An 18,554-nucleotide genomic window follows, 5' to 3' on the forward strand; every position below is an offset into this window, starting at 1 on the left:
ACCTGAATATAAGACCAGAATCAATAAAATGCATAGAAGAAAACACAAGAACTAAACTCAAGGACCTTGGATTTAAAGAGGATTTTATGAATTTGACCTCAAAGGCAAGGGAAGTAAAAGCAAAAAATAAATGAATGGGACAACATCAAATTAAATAGCCTCTGCTCAGCAAAAGAAACCATGAACAGGGTAAAGAGACAACCATCCGAATGAGAAAGTATATTTGCAAGCAATACCTCCGATAAAGGCCTAATATCCGAAATATACAATGAACTCATACAACTCAGTAACAACAACAAAAAAACAAACGATCCAATCAAAAAATGGGCAGAGGACTTGAACAGACACTTCTCCCTAGAGGACATACAAATGGCCAACAAATATATGAAAAGATGCTCAACATCGCTAGCTATTAGAGAAATGCAAGTCAAAACCACAATGAGATACCATTTCACACCTGTTAGAATAGCTACTATAATCAACAGGACAAGTAATAAAAAATGTTGGAGAGCATGTGGGGAAATAGGAACCCTCATACACTGCTGGTGGGACTGCGAATTGGTACAGCCACTATGGAAAACAGTACGGAGGTTCCTCAAAAATCTAAGAATTGATCTACCATATGGTCCAGCAATCCCTCTACTGGATATTTACTCCAAAGACTTGAAAACCCATATCCAAAAAGATATTTGCACACCGATGTTCTTGCAGCACTATTCACAATGGCCAGGATATGGAAGCAACTGATGTGTCCTATGAGAGATGATTGGCTAAAGAAGCTGTGGTACATGTATACAGTGGAATATTACTAATCCATAAGAAGACATGAAATACTGTCATCTGAGACAACCTGGATGGACCTCGAGATAATCATGCTAAGCAAAATAAGCCAGACAGAAAAAGTTGAAAAATCACATGATATCACTTATATGTGGAATATAAACCTAAAAGCAACAAATGAACAGGACAAACAGAGACTTATCGACATGGACAATGATCTAGTGGTTACCAGAGAGTAGAGGGTGAGGGAGGAAGGAAGAGGTAGACAGGATAAAGGGGGTCAAATATAGGGGTATAGGGGGAGGGTGAAGTGGGTAAAGGGGATCAAATATATGGTAGCTGAAAGAAACTGGACTCTGGGTGTTAATCACACAATAGAATATATAGATGTCAAATTATAATGTATACCTGAAAATTATATATTTGTATTAACCAATGTTACCCCAATAAACTTTTTTTTTTTTTAAAGACTTCCTTTAGTGTTAGATAAGTCCATGTGACTAATTCTGGCCAATGAAAGTAAGTACAAGTTTAAAATGTAGTGTATGGGATGGTTGGTTAAGCTCTGTGGGTCCATTTTTTGCTCTTTTGCCTTTCTTACCATCCTTCTCTTCATCTAGAATGCAGATGAGATGGCTGGAGCTCTAGCAGCCATCTTGGCTCATGTGATAATCTTGAGGATGCAACCTAGTGATAGAATGACAGATTAGACTGACAAATGAAACTACAGCCACATTGGACTGCCATCCACCCAACTTCTTGAAGAAGGGAGACAGAGAAAGAGAAAGAGACAGAGAGATATAACTTTCTATTATTTTAAAGTAACTTTTAAGGGTGTTATACTGTTATATTCAATGAACCAAATCTATCTAATACAATTAAGTATGTTATATCTTATTTCTATTAAATTAGAAAATCCTAACATGATGATCAGTCACTAATATGATAGTAATTGTTTGGTAACTCTATCAGGAAGTTTTGGATGTTTGGATTGAACATGGACCCAAAAGTAATGATAAGATTTTTTCACTCTTTACTAATTTCAGTACTTCAAAGCAATTAAGGTGACAAATACCTCACACAAACACTGAGAAAGTTTTGTAACTTGAATAATAGCTATGAATGGATTCTTAATCCAGTCCTTGGGTGTATAGGTCTCGGAAAGCAATTTTAAATGTATTTGATCTTAGCATAGTTTGTAAATATATTCAATAATGGACCATTGATTCTTTTCTCCACTGAATTAAAAAAGAATCAAGTGTCGTGAGGGTGTTAATTCCAGGTGATCAAACTGTTTAATCCATAGTTCGTTTTATTCAGGAATTCTGCTATATTTTCCTCAACATTAAAAATTATGATATTTTGGCTTTAAAGTTATGGGTTCAGCATATTTAAGACACTGAATATCTTTGAGATACAAAATTGATAAAGTTACATGAAATTTTAGAGATAGTCATAATAGTATTATCTGAATAATAAAGAAATATCTTTATCTCTTTCTTCCCTTAAAAAAAAAATCTTGAATAGCACGTACACCTTCCCTTAATTCAAGAGCACACTTAGGTTAAAAAAGCAAACTCACTTCCTACCTCTTCACAAAGAATGATAAGAACATGTATATTCAGTGTTTAAAGGTAATTTTTCAATTTCTACTATTTCCTTCAACACAGCATTAAGACCAAGAGGCATATTGCAATGCCAGCTGCTTTCTGTGAATGTAGTTTGTGGATTGGCATTTGAGTTGAACCAGTTTTATTCTAGTACGAATGCCCTTCCTTTTTTCACACTTAGCAGGTGCTTCATTAGTACTGAATCTAAGTATAAATAATGGCTTAAAATTTGTCATTAATTCAGCAAAAAAAAAAAAAATCACAGGTTTTGGTTTTGGGTGCTAATAGAACAAATTTCCCTCATTAATTGTGTGGCAGTGTATCACAGTGCTTACAACTACGGGCTCCAGATCCACAATGGCAGGGTTCAAATCCAAGCTCTGCCACTTAGGAATTTAGTAATCCTAGTTTAAGGAATCTCTACATGCCTCAGTTTCCTCATATATCACTGGGGAGAATGTTAATGTCTGCCCACAGGAGTGTGTTTTTTTCTAAGTTGAAATATTTGCGTTGGAACTGCACCTCTTCATTTTTACTTCAATTAATCAATTTTGAACCCTGATTCATTTGTGTATGAACAAAACAAGACAATGAAAATTTAATCAACTTAAACATAAGGCACGATGGACATGAAGATGAATTTGCTGGGAAGAAGTGCACCCCATTAACAGAATATTTGCTCGTATAAGCTAATTGAGGCCATCCTATAGCTAATTTGTAATTCTTAAGAACCTAATGATAAATGAGATTTCTATGAAAATCATAATTTAGATTATATTTTAAATTTGTAAAATGTCTTTGACAAATTTGTTCCTCTGATATCATCACACCTCTTACAGATTATAGAGCTGGCCCCCAGGCCTCACCATGGGCTGCTCACTTTAGAAGTCCCAGTATTAGATATTCAGCTAAGCTTCAGGGTTTTTGTTCACCTGGGGTAAAAAAAAAAAAAAAAAAAAGTGGGTATTAAGTGACAAATGAAGCATAGGTGCCAATTTTCTTAGCTAATCTAAAAGTAATAATAATCCTACTTTTTGAAATGTTTTCTTGAACTTGGCCTCCCTCCTAATTTTCAATACAATCACCCTTGTTCAGGCCCTCACCATCTTTTCCACCTTTGCAAAAACGCCCAGGTGGTATTCCCAACTTTGCCTCCATCATCTACTCATCTCCTGCCAGGTCTGGTACTTTTCTCAACCAAGGAGGAGGTTCAGTATAATGTAGTGGGAGAACCATGATATTTGGAGTCAGACCTGGGTTTAAATTCTAGCTATTCCATTAGCCGGCTGGGTGATTTGGACAAGTTACTTAACTTTTTTGATTCTTAGGTAAAACAAAAATATAAATATCTGCCTCATAGTGAGAGACTTTTTAAGATCACATATGCTCAGCATTTGGAGCATTTGGTTTACATTAGACTTGTCTCCTTTGGTTTCTGCCTCAGCCCTCTGCTCATCACTTTTGTTGCATTCAAGGCTTATGTGTCTGTCTGCTAAAAGCGAGGGCATTGTATATGTCTCCTAATTAGCCCTTCTCATATACATGCAATAAAGGAGTGTTTGATCAAGGTGTCTAGGCCGATGTTGATGTTATTAATCAATAATGGCTTTGCTCCTGACAAATTTTGAGAATATGTCATGCCCCCATGCATAGGAATTCCTGCTGTCCCTGGGTACTTGCCCCCCATATCTTTCCTGAGGCCATCTCTATCAGCTCTAGGCCCTCAGGATTCCTTAAGTCCACAGTAAAATCTCTGCAGATTTACCTTGGAGAGCAAAAGCTTTCTACCCCACACAGCTTAAAAATCAATATGGCCATACCATTGTAGTGTCTTTATCCACAGGACTTTATTATTTCAAGAAATTCTGTCCAGTAAGATAAAATTGCAAATAACTATTCATTTCAGGAACTTTCCCAAAATTCATTTAAATGAACATCAGAGCAGCCAGTGTTCAATAGATAGTATCAAACAGCCATTTACTCTCCCAAGATTCTCTTCAACACTTTCATCTCTTAACCTGAGCCTGTTAATTGTAAGCTACTGTCACCAACTTTATCAAATCCTAATCAGGCACTGCCGTTGAAAGACCAGTCCTAAACCAAAGCTCACAGACTGTGAATTAGCCACCATTGCCTTTCCCCTTCAAGGGGTGGTGCTCTCTTTTTGTGACAACAGTAAACTCAGGTTTCCCTATAAAAAAAAAAGATCTCTGTTGCTTAAAAGAGAAGAAATCTACATAATATGTTTGATTCTCTAATTACTAATAGGTTCCCTCAGCTTCTAATTCAACATCATGTATTGAAAAATTATTTCAACTATAACAGTGATCTTTTAAAACAGAATTTGATTATGTAGATTGGTAATTATAAAAATACAAACAAAGCTAAAATGAGTTTATTTTCAGGTTGTACAAGCATATTTGATATGTTTATGAATTTTATGGTATGATTAGCCACTTTGTTTCTTGCTTAAACATGTAAATAGTTCTCAACTATTCTCATATTCTTAGGATTTCTCCCTCAAAAGAGAAAGAGAAAAAAGCATTGTAATTTTGGAGTTATAGAAACAGTAAAAAGTAGAATATTTTCTCTTTTTTTCCCCCCTTTTTTTGAACATTCTTTTGGCTTCTTGGAGAATGAATGGTCAGACAGCACACCATTCAATAAAAATGTAACTTTATATTTTCTAGAGGTTATATTGAAAATAAGTAAAAAGAAAATAAAATTAAACAAAAATATGTTATTCAATGCAATATACCCAAATATATTTATTTCACCCTGTGACACCAGCCATGATTCAGTGCTCGGCAAACTACTGTTTTAGATGGTGAAGGAAGTGCAGGAAGGTGAGCCAGGGAAGGGACAGATGCAGGCCAGAGGCTGAGGGAGAGAATAGGCAGAACAGATGGGGAAGAGTAGAGAAGGGAAGGCATAAACCTGTCCTCAGCTGTGCACGAGTTACTTAGCCACTTTGTGAATTCTTTTTGAAATGTGTGATGATTATAATCATTCATAATTCACAGACTATGAGAATTAAATATTTGTGAAGTGCTTAGGAAACTCCTTGTGAACACTAAGCACTAAATACATGTTAAAATACACATACACACAACTTAAAAAAAGCATCAGAGTGCTTTGCTGTACCTGTGGGAACAGGAGCCGGCGTTGTGCCTGTCCACGCCCATGAATTAACTTCTGCTGTTGACTATAAAGAATTTGTACTCACTTTTTATTGACTTTTGAAAAACTATGTGTTACCAGGAAATGATCATTTTTCTTGTCTTTGTTGCTTCTCTTTCCTTCCTCCCCCTCTTCCCTCTGTTTTTTTTTTTTTTCCTTCATTTCCCCCTGGTTCTGTTCATTGTTTATATATTTTTTACCTCTGATCTAGATGATCTTCTGGAGATGGAAAGGGCATGTGGGAGAGAGTTATCATTCAAGTTTTTTTTTATATTCACAGAAATATCCAAGAAGGTTGTTGGTAATATTTAGAATTAAGCCTTTAGATTTTTGATGATTCAAAATTAAGTCATTTTTATACCTGTTTACTGAAGACTGAGGACATAGATATATATTCTAGTCTGTGTGTAGGAATTACTTGAGTCTGTCAAATGCTGCTCTAAAAGAATACAGCTGAAATAATCTGTTGATACAAAGAACTTAGTCCCCCTTGACAAGGTTTTCTCATCTGTGGAGAGGGGCAGGCAAAGTGGGATGTTTGTGTGTTTTGGAAGGTCTGATTTAAGGAGGGCCTTTGAATGTGAGACTGATTAGAATTAGGCAAGTTCACGACATAACAAGTTTAGAAGAGATGCACATGGCATAGCTGGATTTTCAAAGTGAGTCTCGGAGAGAAAACTATCATTTCAGAGCATGTGGTCCTGAAGAGGGATATTCCCAGAATATATTGAGTAGTTTCTGTTCAGACCAATGTATTGTTAAGAAGTTCCCAGAACAAATAATGAAAATATTTTCAATTTTTATTCCTGAGCAAGAATTTCCTGGAAGAGTGAGCTCATATTGGTGGAGACAACCTGATAGCCAAGGGTGTCAGGGAAGACACACACTGTGGCCTGGGCACAGCCAGCTGGGTGGCTGTGGAGGATTCTGGTCCTCAGGGTTTTGATGAGGCACACTACTGGAAAGTTCTCTCAGGTACATCAGTCTTGGGGTAAATATTTATAAAGATTCCTAGTGGTTAAAATTTCAATCCTTGAAAACATTATCAGAGTGTCATATTCCTGAAGAGCCAGCCATTCTTACTTCAAAATATCTAACCCACCCATCCAATGCTGGATTTTATTTCAAACTGATAAGGTAATCCATCATAGAAAGAAAATGACTGGGTTTATAGATGACAATATATATTCAAGTAGAAAATTCTAAAACAATAGCTTCTTAAAAGCAGGGCACTTTACACCCTCTTTATATTTTTAAATATAAATATAAATGGTAAATGTCAGTACAAAGTGTCCTTTTATTTACCTGTAGCTAATCCCAAAGTGTCAAGCATATACAAAGCAGCTAATGATAGAACACAATAATTATGTCATTTTTCTCTAAAAACAACAAAACTGAGTTTTTTATATTTTCCTTATTTTCTGGCTGTTATAACAACCATATTAAGATTGTCAATCCTGATTTATCAAATAAATTATCAAAGTGCCATATTTTTATGATTTGCCTTTACAAGAAAAATATATAATAATAATGTGGTTTAAATGTGAAAATTGTACTTCTTTGAACAACTTTATCTGAAGTGGTGAATGAACTGACTGCCTCTTGCCCAGCGGCTACGGCTTGAAGTGGGTTAGGATGGTCAGCAAGTTAGGAGTTGGCTAAAGACAATAATGATGGCTTACGGAAGGGACAAGAGCTCCTCTTCGGGTCAGAACCGGGTTGAATCCTAACCATGGCACTTATCTCTTGTGCATCAAGCAAGTTCTTTATTCTCTCTAAGCCTCAGGTTTCTATCGGTATAATGCTGATCACAATACTCACACTGTGGTGTGGCTGTCAAGCCTACGAGAGTGATTCCAGGGGCTGAGGGCATAATGAGGCACTCAGTAATGATAGGTAGGCATCGTTATTGTGTCAAGATATAAGAATATTGGATAAATCTGTGCCTTAGCATACATCTTAATCTTAACTAATTCCTGTTTTCTTTCTTGCAGGTGAGATGCAACCTACAAGTGACTAGACAAATTCCCATGGGTTTGACCTTAAAAATAGTGGAAAGAGGTAAAATCTGGGCTGTACTTTTTCCTAGTTTTATGTTCTTGGGCAAGTTACCTACTTTTCTGAGCATTCATTTCCTCATCAGTTTAATTGGGCATGGTGATATTTGCTCCATAAATTTGCTTGAAGATTTCATGAGATGAAGTATACAAGGCATCATTGATTGTGTCTGACAGTGTAGGTAGTTATTAGCCAATTAAATCTGCTTACTTTATAATTATCTGCTGAATAATGGGAGGAAATAGCAAAGTACTATTCCCAGACCACAATAAAATGTACATAACGTGTAGAAAGGGACACAGAACATTAGTTTTATGAATATTAATAAAATATTTATGTACCATAACAAACTAATTTTTAAAACTTTTTCTAATGAGGCAAATCAAAGAATCAATTACCCTTTCTTTTCATTCAAGACATTGGATCAAGTAGAAGTATTAAGTTCTGTGCCTAAAGGTCCTGCCACCTTTTATGGGATAGTGATAATAGCTTCTACATAGACCAGCCTGAAAACTATCACAGCAAAACTCATTATCAATTTTTATTTCCTATCATAGCAAAGGTATAGCACTAAACATAGTTTGTTGCCTTGATGTAAGAAATGTTTGAATTGCTAGGATAAATTGTCTCTAATGAAAATCTGATCCTGTCATTCTTTGGTTTTTTAGATTTGGCTTTCTAAAGTCTGCTCGTGGAAATTAGAACTCTTTAGCATGGCTGTTTAAATATGAGTCACTCTCCCACTTACCTGCGCCTTTTGCTTCTTATCCTCTCACTGCTCACCAATTTTTTGATATATGAATTATCTTAATCTATTTGGCTTTGTCTCATCCCCGTGACTTCGCACATGAAAGTCCTGCTACCTGCAATGCCCTTCCTCAAACCCACCCAGGTCATCTGTAACCAGGAAACTGGAGTTAGGTAGGTAACCTTCCACACTGTTTCCACAGGAGTCTGCGTGTACTTCAGTCATAATATCTAACACCCATTTCATTGTCTCGTCTAGGCTGAACTTACATGGAAGTCAGGAACTGGACCTGGCATAAATACCTTCTAATTAAACTTCTGTTGTATAAATATATGATTTTTACTCATCATTCTCTTCTTATTTCCAATAGAACTGGTACTGTTCTTACATGTTGGGGGACATTCAGGGCAAGGTGCACATATTCTACAAAGGGTAAACTAAGAAGTCGCCTGAGCAGATTTTCTTCTTGTGATCCATTTTTACAGGCTGTATCGTATACACATCTCATAAAAATAAATTTGGTGACTAAAAGCAAGCTATGTTGTGGGTTGACTGCTGTGTGCTAACCCTTGTTATATAAAGGTCTACCCAAGTACCTTGACTTTCCTCTGGGGACACAGACTTCCCTTCAGCCAATTTTGCTTTATTATAGGAACTACATGGGTTTTACCACATTGAGTATAAATGACAACCAGTCCTAGAAATGTGTAAATCTGAGCAGAAACTGGAATTTTTTTTTAATTAAAGGTATTAGGGTGATATTGGCTAATAACACTATATAAATTGTAGGTGTACAACTCTATAATACCACATCTGTATACTCCATTGTTTGCTCGCCACCCAAAGTCTAGTCTCCCTCTGTCATCATATTTACCTTTTTACTTTTTACTCCTTTTGTCCTTTACCCACCCCTTTCCCTCTGGTAGCCATCATTCTGTTGCCTATGAGCTTGTTTTTTTGTTTATTTGTTCATATGTTTGTTTTATTTGTTCATTTGTTGCTTTTTGTTTTATATCCCACATATGAGTGAAATCATATGGTTCTTGTCCTTTCTGCCTGACTTATTTCAAAAGCTCGGATATTAAGTTAAGCCGACTGTCAGTAGGTGGGGAAAACAGAAGTAAAAGAGATACTTTAAAGAAATAACCATTATTTTTCTTTGATTTGAGTTCAACTGACTTGTATGACCATGTAGATACATCCACAGCAATTTTGGAATCAGGGAGTGGGGCCTATATTTTATTTCTCACTAGATGCAGGTGCATTTTCTGCTCACGATCTGTAGGTGTATGCCAAACCAAAGGCTATGATAACTTGTCAACTGGCAAAAAATCCTGTCTACCTGAGGTAAAGAATAAGTCAAGCAGACTGGTTGACAGAACCAAAAAATGGTCAGAACTGCTCGAGGACCTGGGGGTACAGACCCCAACAGAGCGCCTCTGGGATAGTGACAGCAGTCTGTATAGTAGCTTGAAAAAGATAACGGCAAAACTCATTGTCAATTTTTATTTCCTACCATACACCAATGTACAGCACTGAACACAATTTTGTTGCTTTGAATTAAGAAATATTAATTGTTTGAAGAAACAGTATACAAACAAACTACTTGAAATTAAAAAAAAATGCAAACATCATTGCCCTTTTGTTGTTTACAAAAGACCCAATTTACAGTATCAATCATTAACATAGTTGAAAGGAAAGTAATTCAGTGCACATTACAAAATACATCAAGTACAAAGGAGGCAAATAAATACAAACGTACTTCACAAAACATCCTGCTCAAACTATACAAACACAAATAAATTAACCCGAAGTCATAGTAAATTATAATAATAAATACATAGGTTGGTAAGAGATTTCTTTTAAATTAAATAAAATATATAACAAACTTGTTAAAATATTTAGCAAATTAAACGTTTGTCTTTGTAATAAGTGAACTCATTTGTATGCATCTATCAAGTACCGTATAGCAAAATGTTTGCAAGTACATAACTTTAATAGAAAATTTTGTTTGGTGTCCCATTTATAATAGACAGCACATATGGTAGCTCTTTTTCTTTTTAAATTGATTTTTAAATAAACACCGTTCCTACCTAAGAACAGACATCTCATTTTCACTAAACTAAGAAATAAGGGTTCAAATGAACCCCAAACCAAAGATAAGCCCCACTTAATACATAACAATGACCACAGTGTCATGGAAGCAGAATTACTGTCGATATTACTTTTCATTTGTGCAGGTAACAGTAATAACAGTGGAATATATCAAGCCTGTGAGTGCCATCACATTCAATCTACATATCCATGAGGCTAATAAAAAATAAACACTTTTGTTATAGAACAGAAAATTAAGCCCACACTAAGTTCAAGTGTCCATTTACACGGAGGCACATTGCACACGAGGTGTGTGTGCACACCAAAAAGGCAGTTTAGCTGGTTGTCTATACCTTTTTTTTAAAAAAAATAAATATAAAAAAACTTTTGAAACAATGCTTAACTACTTTACAATCCCTGAAATAGACATTGCCTTTACTATAGCAACTACTAACCTGTGATCCATTCAGAAATTCAAGATTGCAGGCTCAATTTTATGTTTGTGTGAGTGTATGTGAGTGTGTATGTTGGGGTGTGTGCCTGTGTGTGTATACTTTGTAGCGCTTGTAGTTCTACAGAAAGATTTGGATCAAATTGAAAGTTGTCTTGTTGCCCAAAGAGGGTAAGACCATGTCACCAGTGTTCAGATAGAAATAGTATTTTTTCATGTGTTACTATATTTTCCATTCCTTTCCAGTCAACCCAGTAAGATAAATGCTATTTCAGGGGATATGGTATCTACAGAATTTTCCATTTGGATGTGTTTGTATTTGCTAAGTACAAATCTACATCAATATCGTCACTTGTATATTGTACCAACATATGGCCGGAAAGCCTGGCTGGTTACATCAAATCTTATTTCTTATCTTGGAAGAAGGGTTGCCGACTATCTGATATGACTTGAAAAACAAACAGACAAATCTGCATCACTAAAAAGGCTTATGTTTCTTTAAAACGTTTCAAATAAATAATTCATATAAACCGAAATGGTACAGCCAAGTCCAATACTTTGCTAATCGCTGTATTTAATTATTGCTAACAAATTCTGAGCAGGCTTTCCCAGTATACTGTGCTTCTGTGAGAGCGCGTTGCGCCACTAGTGGGCGCCATTTACCTTCCTCTTCCTTCTCTGCGTCTCACCTTACCACAGGCCGGCTGACCCACACAAACGTCAGAGAAAGCGGGGGAAAAGAAGTGTGCAACAAAATCAAACTGGAGCCTAGTGCAGTCCTTAGACAAGGGTTTCCTTCATACTTTTTTGTTTTCTCATTTAAACCCAGAAAGATATGTGTTTGAGAATAGCATTTCTATTTAAATTCTATTGCAAAATAAACAAACACACTTGTAAAAATATGGCAGACTTCAAAATGCAGTTAAAAAATAAAAAACTCTTTGATTAGAAATAAATAAAATATAAAAATGTCACATTAATTTACATATACTTTACAAAGAAAAAAGAGTGCAATGAAGAAATAAAAGGAAAACATATGAAAATAAATAAGATCTAATATTTGACAGCATTACTTTGAGTCTATCATAGATTTTCTTTCTTTTTTATGTCAGCTGGGGGAAAAAATTAGTGCAATGTTGCAAGTGTAAATACGAAATGGCAACCTACATGCCTTAGTAGCACGGGAGCCCCTAGCAGATCCATCGGTTTTACTGCTGTTGGTGATTTCTGTTGCCTGGCAGTGCTGCGGTCCTACACGTGGATGCCCTTCACTGCCTGTTTGATACTTTCTAGTAGAGCTTTGCATTCCGGGGAATAGTCCCGTTCCAGATTGCTGTACATGTCTGTGAGTGTATTTACATATGCTTCAAAATTCTGCTCACTGATAGGCCCCTAAATGAAGACAAAACACATTGAACCAATCACAGGGATTCAGGCTGAGGCAAAAGGAGGACCAAATAACACGGAAGCGTATCAGTGACTCCGGAGTCTGGGAAGGAAGGTAAGGATATATATGGTTGCTGGAGTCTTGGGAGAGGGAAAGAGACAGTGTGTGTTGGGGTCTCCTGTTCATTCTTTACTCAATTAATGGGATTAATGTAATTGTACAATATTTTGTGGTCAGTGTGGAGCCACATAATGTAGATGTCTGACTGCTAAGTTGGATTCCTCAAAGCTGCATTATTTCTCTTGAGAGGTAGTCTCAGCTTCAATTGCATATGCTCAGCATAAAACAGACCTCTCTATGCAGAAGGTGGATGTCAGCAATGCTGGGGAGGAAGGCTTGCTTATACCAGATGATTCCTTTGACAGCACTGGGCTGGATAAGGAATTTAAAATTTGAGCAAGCTGCTCACTAACCAGTTCTCTCATGGAAAATTTCCTCTTTCATCCTCAGACACCTCTTCGTCCCTTTTCCCTTGCAGCACTATTGTAATATACTTAAAAAAAAAATTCTCTATCTGTATTTCCAGGTAGAATATGAGATTCGCAAAGTCAGAGTCTGCTCATTCCTTATTTTTTCTGTGTGTGCTCTGGTATCTCCTTTGCCTAATGTGGTGCTTCAAAGAAAATAGACACTTGTTGTGTAGAAACTGTACGCTGTGTGAAAGGAAATGAATGACAAAAAAGAATGCTACCCAAACATTCTTTGATGCCTCCATTTTCCCATCTTTTTGAAAACATATGTATGTGCCTTACTTCACAAGATGCTTGGAAGAAAAGACTTTTAAAGGTTTAAATACTATATATATAAAGGATATTATTGTTGTTATTTAGAAGGTAGGCTTTCTAAATTTGAAGAATATTTTGTTGTGCTCAGCAAAGTACTGTTCTAAATTATTAGTGTTGTGTAACTGTGGTTTTCTGTCCCATTTAGCTTCTGCCTTTGTGTTGTCATGTGTTTCTTGGAGAGTCACATAACTGGACTAGGATCCAGGTGGCAGAGTAAATAAAGGCCACACTGTAAAGCCAGGCCCACTTAACTTGTGCTGTCTTGGAACCTTGATCAAATTACGTAAACTCTCTGTGCCTCTACTTCCTCAATTGTAGAATGCTCAGTCCTTGGTGCCTTTGTGAACATGTAGTGTGATCAGCCCTAAAAGTCACCACTAGAGTCCCTACACAAAGTACAAGTTATCTTGTATGGTAATGATTATTTTTATGGCACTGGTTTAGGAAAAAGTATTAAGGATTATAAATTCAAAGTATGAATTAGACAAACATTAATAAATAATATAATAATTTCTGATAATTACCTTAACAGTGGCCACAAAGTACTATTTTATTTTCCTTTGTGTTCTTTATTACATTATTAATTTTTTAAAATTGTTGATTTATATTTATTGTCAAGAGACACATTTGGAATTGGTTAAGATGGCAGCTCTATGCTGGAAAATTGGGTAAATTGAGGGACTTATTATATTTTAGGAAACCAATCATATTTCTTCATTAAATTGCCACTTTTTAAAATCATTCTATATATAAAATTTTCAGCTTTAGAAAACTTGTTCTAAAAATGCACACACTGAGTAAATTAAAGGTATTCAACAATGCAGCTTCTCTTTTAAATGTTTATTATATTTATGAAAATGTAAAGAAAACTAATTTTCTATAAATTTTAAATAGTTGCCATACTTCAAATATGTGTTTAGATTTTGGGGGTAAAAAAAACGATTTTTTAATTCACTTTGGTGTTTTTTATTTTGTGTGAGGGGAACTCAAGTATGCTCTTTATATCGAGTATAAAGAAAGCACCAAGTTAATTTTTTTTTCTACTGTTCTTGAATTGAGTAGATGACGCAAATGGCTGTGTCTCAGATTCTGTAAGTTTTCTATTTGGAAACTAATTTTTCAGCCAGAGAATTTTGGCCTCCAACTTTCATATTACATTATAAAACAAGTTTCAAATAAACCCTCATCTTTAAGGAACTCCTACAATATCAGACACTCTTGACCTTGTAATTTAAGTGTATATGTCTATCATATTCCCAGTGAGAGAGGTTATTGCAAGTCGTATATGATGATACGTGATGCCTTGGTGACTGCTGATGGGTCTCCTCAAAACTAGGTTTGTCTGCCTGGTGGCTCTGTTGGTGACTGTATGCTAACACCGCAAACACTTGGAATGGCGCAGCCACGCTCTGGCCTTGGACTTACCATCTGTGGGAGCTGGATGTCAGCGAGGCTTGAAATGAGGGCTTGACTTAGACCCGCCAGCTCCCTTAGCAGGCTTTCGTTGTTCTGCTCTATAAGTTTATTCTCCTCCTCTATTGTCTTTAAGTTGCTCTCCATAGATGTGATCTGAAATGAAAATAACTTGAGAGCATGAGAAGTAGAGTTTGGAAGGAGTATAAAAGTTTTCTCTCCGAAGGAAAATGCATCAGCTGAATCTAAATGCCAAGGAATGCATACTCTGCATCCTCTCTTCACAAAGTGCAATCCTGTCATGTTGCTCCAAATTTTGGAATTGCATTCCCAAAGATATATCTTTAGCCCAGTCTCTCCTACTAATTGCAGATTCCACCACATCTCCACATCGCTATGTGATGGATATTTCAAGCTCACTAAGTTCAAAAGCAAACTGTAGCTTCTTCCTCAAACCTGCCCCTCATGCAGTCCCTCCTTCCCAGTCGGTAGCAATTTGCACGTTGCCTGGGCCTTCGTGGTGTCCCTGGGGTTCTCCTCTTCTTACACTCCAAGTCCACTGGGATCCTCCTTCAAAATATCTGGGATGGGATGACTGTCCCCATCTGCACTGCTGTCCCTTGGGCCTAGCCACGAGAGTGACTGACTGACTGTCACTCTCTACTCATGGGTGGCTCTGCATGTGGCTTTGAACCCTGCAGTCTTATTCTTGGCCCATCTTCAACACAGCTACCAATATGAGTCTCTTAAAATGTAAGTCAGGTGCAAGTCAAGTATGATCACGTTAACCCTTGGCTCAAAACCCCACAATGGTTCTGTGTACATTCAGAATAACAACAACCAAGGCCTTTAACATGGCCTAGGATGCTCCATGCGTTACCTCTAGGACTCGTCTCCTTTGATTCCCCCACATCACTCACCTGCAGCCATACTCGCTCTTTCTCAAAACTCTGAGCCTTCTTAAGATATAGGGTTTTTGCATTGCTGTTTTTACTCTTTGAAACACTCTTCCCCATACCTGTTTGGCAAACTCCCTCAATTCCAGAAGTCCTTGCCAAAATGTTTTCTTCTTCTTGAAGCCTTGCCTGGCTATCCTGTTTTATATTGAAATCTGGCTGCCTCTCCCCCTTCCCCTTCTCTGATACAATACAATTTGTGATTTATGATTTTTTTTTTTATTGTCTGCCACCCCCTTCTAGACTTTCAGTTCCATGAGAGCAGAGGCCTTCACTTTCTTTGCTAATGGTTCCAAAGAGGAGTTCCCACAATCTGTAAACCAAGGCATCAAGCTCTTTTTGTAGACTTGATCGTTGTTAGTGGAAGACTATGACGTTGGTCATGCTGGGTAAGGAAACCAAACCCGTGTTTCAGATGAATTGAAACCTTCAGTCTTAAGGTCCTGTGAATAAGGACTTCTGAGAGTCAGTCACCACAGTGGTCTAAAAATCTTACGTTTCAGGAGAGAAGAGAAGGGAGAAGTCTACTTCAGCCCACCCTTTGTCTAATTATTGTTTTCCTTCTGACTTGTTGCAATAATGTCATGATTAGTGTTTTAAAAAGTCCTAGCCTGGACTTTTAATTTCCACTTAATAAATTTAATCAAGGATGGGGCAGACATTACAAACAAGAATGCAGAATTGAGAAATTGCTTGGATTTTTGGTAAAGAATCTGTTCAAGAAAATCTTAGAAGATCTGCTTCTAAGAAAAACGGACACATTCAGATGTGTTGTAGAAAAATTAAATTTATAAAGTTGCTTTGTTTTACTTGGATTTTGAATAAAACTAAGTACTCTCATATCGTCTCATGACAATTTTTCTAAAGCACCACACATTCTATAGGACTCTGTAATTATAGGATGATCCACCTATTCACATTTTTACAGTAATTATGTAATCCAGACATGCTCAGTATATTCATTGTAAGATAGCGGATTTTTTTTTTTTTTTTTATCACAAGGTTTAACAGTTAAATGTTTTGCCTCCACTCAAGATGATGATTGCCATGAAGAGAACTTTCTGTTTACCTGCGTCTGAAGTTTCATCATATCTGCTTCAATTTTAAGGTTGGATTCATTCAGTTCCTTTATTTCTTCATCCAAATGTCTAATTTCTTCATCACTCTCTATACCTGTAAAGAGTCGGACTATTTTAATTCAAATCAAAAATACGAGAATGTGACAAATCTGAGTCATTTTACATCTAATTTGTGGTTTGTGAAGTGAAAATTAGGCTTTGGTTGGAAATGTTGAGTTTTTTTACCTAAACCCACATCCAAGATTCTAAAAGGGTGAGTAAAAAAAGGAGTTACAATATTTAAATTCTTTGTAAGAAAAAAGGAATATAAAAGTATCACCATTCAATGTTGCTCCATTATGTTCCAGGTGTGCTGCAGACACGTTTGTAAATGTTTTCTCATTTAAACTTCACTGCACCCTATGGAGCATGTTCCAGTATACATCTTTCACATACGAAGACACTGAGCCTTAGGTTAACTGAGGCCGCAGTGAACACTGACAGGGATGATGTAGCCTGCCCACGTTCAGAGTAAGAGTCAGAGCTGAGACTGAATCCCAAAGCTCATGCATTCTCTCATATAAAATGCTGCAATGACAGTTCAGACATGAGTTTTGCTGATTAATTATACATTTGTCAACTGAGGGGGGGCTTTATGAGCCATTATAGAGGCATAACTGGGGTGCTGGCAGGTGGGTCAGAGTCAAGGGATAGATAAATTGAGTTCTCTTCATGGACTTGGATAAGGAACAAATGCAATCTAGGAGAAGGAACATGGGCTTTGAAGTTTGAATGCTGACCTTGACTCTTAATTTTTAACTTGGGAAACTTACTTCTTTGTGCTTTAGTTTCCTTGTCTGTAAAAGACCTAAAATCTATGTTGTGAGAATTGATACAATAAGATATAAAGTGCTGAACATAGAGCAGGCTGTCAATGAACAAGAGTTATTTTCCCATCACTAATTTATAAAAGGAATATAAATACATTTTAAAGATTTTTAAAATATGGATAAGGTAGTTAATATTAAGGATGCCATAGCAGTATTTAAGGTAATCTCAACAGTCTAGAATGATGAATCTAAACCAAAGAGATACCAATTAAGTGGGATAAACATAAACTTTTGTATTTATATTTAATAAGATTGATTTCACGACAGCAGGATGGGAAGACTTGGCAATTTGTTTGAAAGACATCTAGGCTCTTATACTTTCCTGGGGTTACTACTTTGGAATACTACTGAAAGTGAACTTCACATTCTCTATGATCCAGCAATTTCAATCCTAGGTACCCACCTAATACAAACAGTTGCACATGTATAATAGGAGGCATTTACAAGATGTATATAGCATATTGTTCACGAAAGTACAACCTGGAAACAAGATACCCACTCATCAAAAACAACATGGATGACTCATACTAACACACTATTAAGAGGAAAATGTAAGCCCTGAAAATTTCATACAGCATGATAAACAGATGAATGTTTTGTAGGTACTTCTTGCTTAATTTTAAGTAACTAATTACCTGAATAAAAGTGGGCCACGCATGGACATTGAAGAGAGGGTGTCATAAGAGTCATCTAATTCTGGGTTCTGAGATTCAATAAAGAAAAGCAAACCCACAACTAAGTCAAGTGTGACACATTACTAAGAAAACAATTACCCAGGGCCACACTAACAGAAATATTGGGACACAGGACTTATTCTGCACAAGCCTGCTGTATCTGGAGAATTGTATTGCATTCTCAGCACCATATTTTAGTGGCTGATAGAGGAATCTTCTCTCAGACAACAGGGATTGAAATATTTGTTTCCAAAAGCTTCAGGGAGCACAGAGTCTCAATTAAATGGGTATTTTCAGTGCTACATTTCTTTGACATATGGTTTTTTTCTTTCTGTCTCTTTGGAATCAAATTCCACTTCAAAAATGGTATTTTCTTAATATCTGGTGAGACAAACAATAAGCAAAGAAAA

General features: G+C 36.4%; 1 protein-coding gene across 7 annotated transcripts in view; it reads right to left on the reverse strand.

The window, feature by feature from the left end:
* Positions 1 to 9,862: 9,862 nt before the first annotated feature.
* The window catches only part of ST18 (ST18, C2H2C-type zinc finger), a 261,551-nt gene continuing 252,859 nt past the window's right edge, over positions 9,863 to 18,554 (reverse strand). For all 7 annotated transcript variants that reach the window (XM_023530033.1, XM_023530031.1, XM_023530034.1 and 4 more), the window contains 3 exons: positions 16,592 to 16,695; positions 14,579 to 14,722; positions 9,863 to 12,313 (listed from right to left, as the gene is read on the reverse strand). In XM_023530033.1, coding sequence (XP_023385801.1) covers positions 12,173 to 12,313; positions 14,579 to 14,722; positions 16,592 to 16,695 — 389 coding nt within the window. In that variant the 3' untranslated portion in view covers positions 9,863 to 12,172. The remainder of the gene's footprint in view (positions 12,314 to 14,578; positions 14,723 to 16,591; positions 16,696 to 18,554) is intronic.

The sequence above is a fragment of the Pteropus vampyrus genome, unplaced genomic scaffold, assembly GCF_000151845.1.
Source record: "Pteropus vampyrus isolate Shadow unplaced genomic scaffold, Pvam_2.0 Scaffold45, whole genome shotgun sequence".
Classification (NCBI taxonomy): domain Eukaryota; kingdom Metazoa; phylum Chordata; class Mammalia; order Chiroptera; family Pteropodidae; genus Pteropus; species Pteropus vampyrus.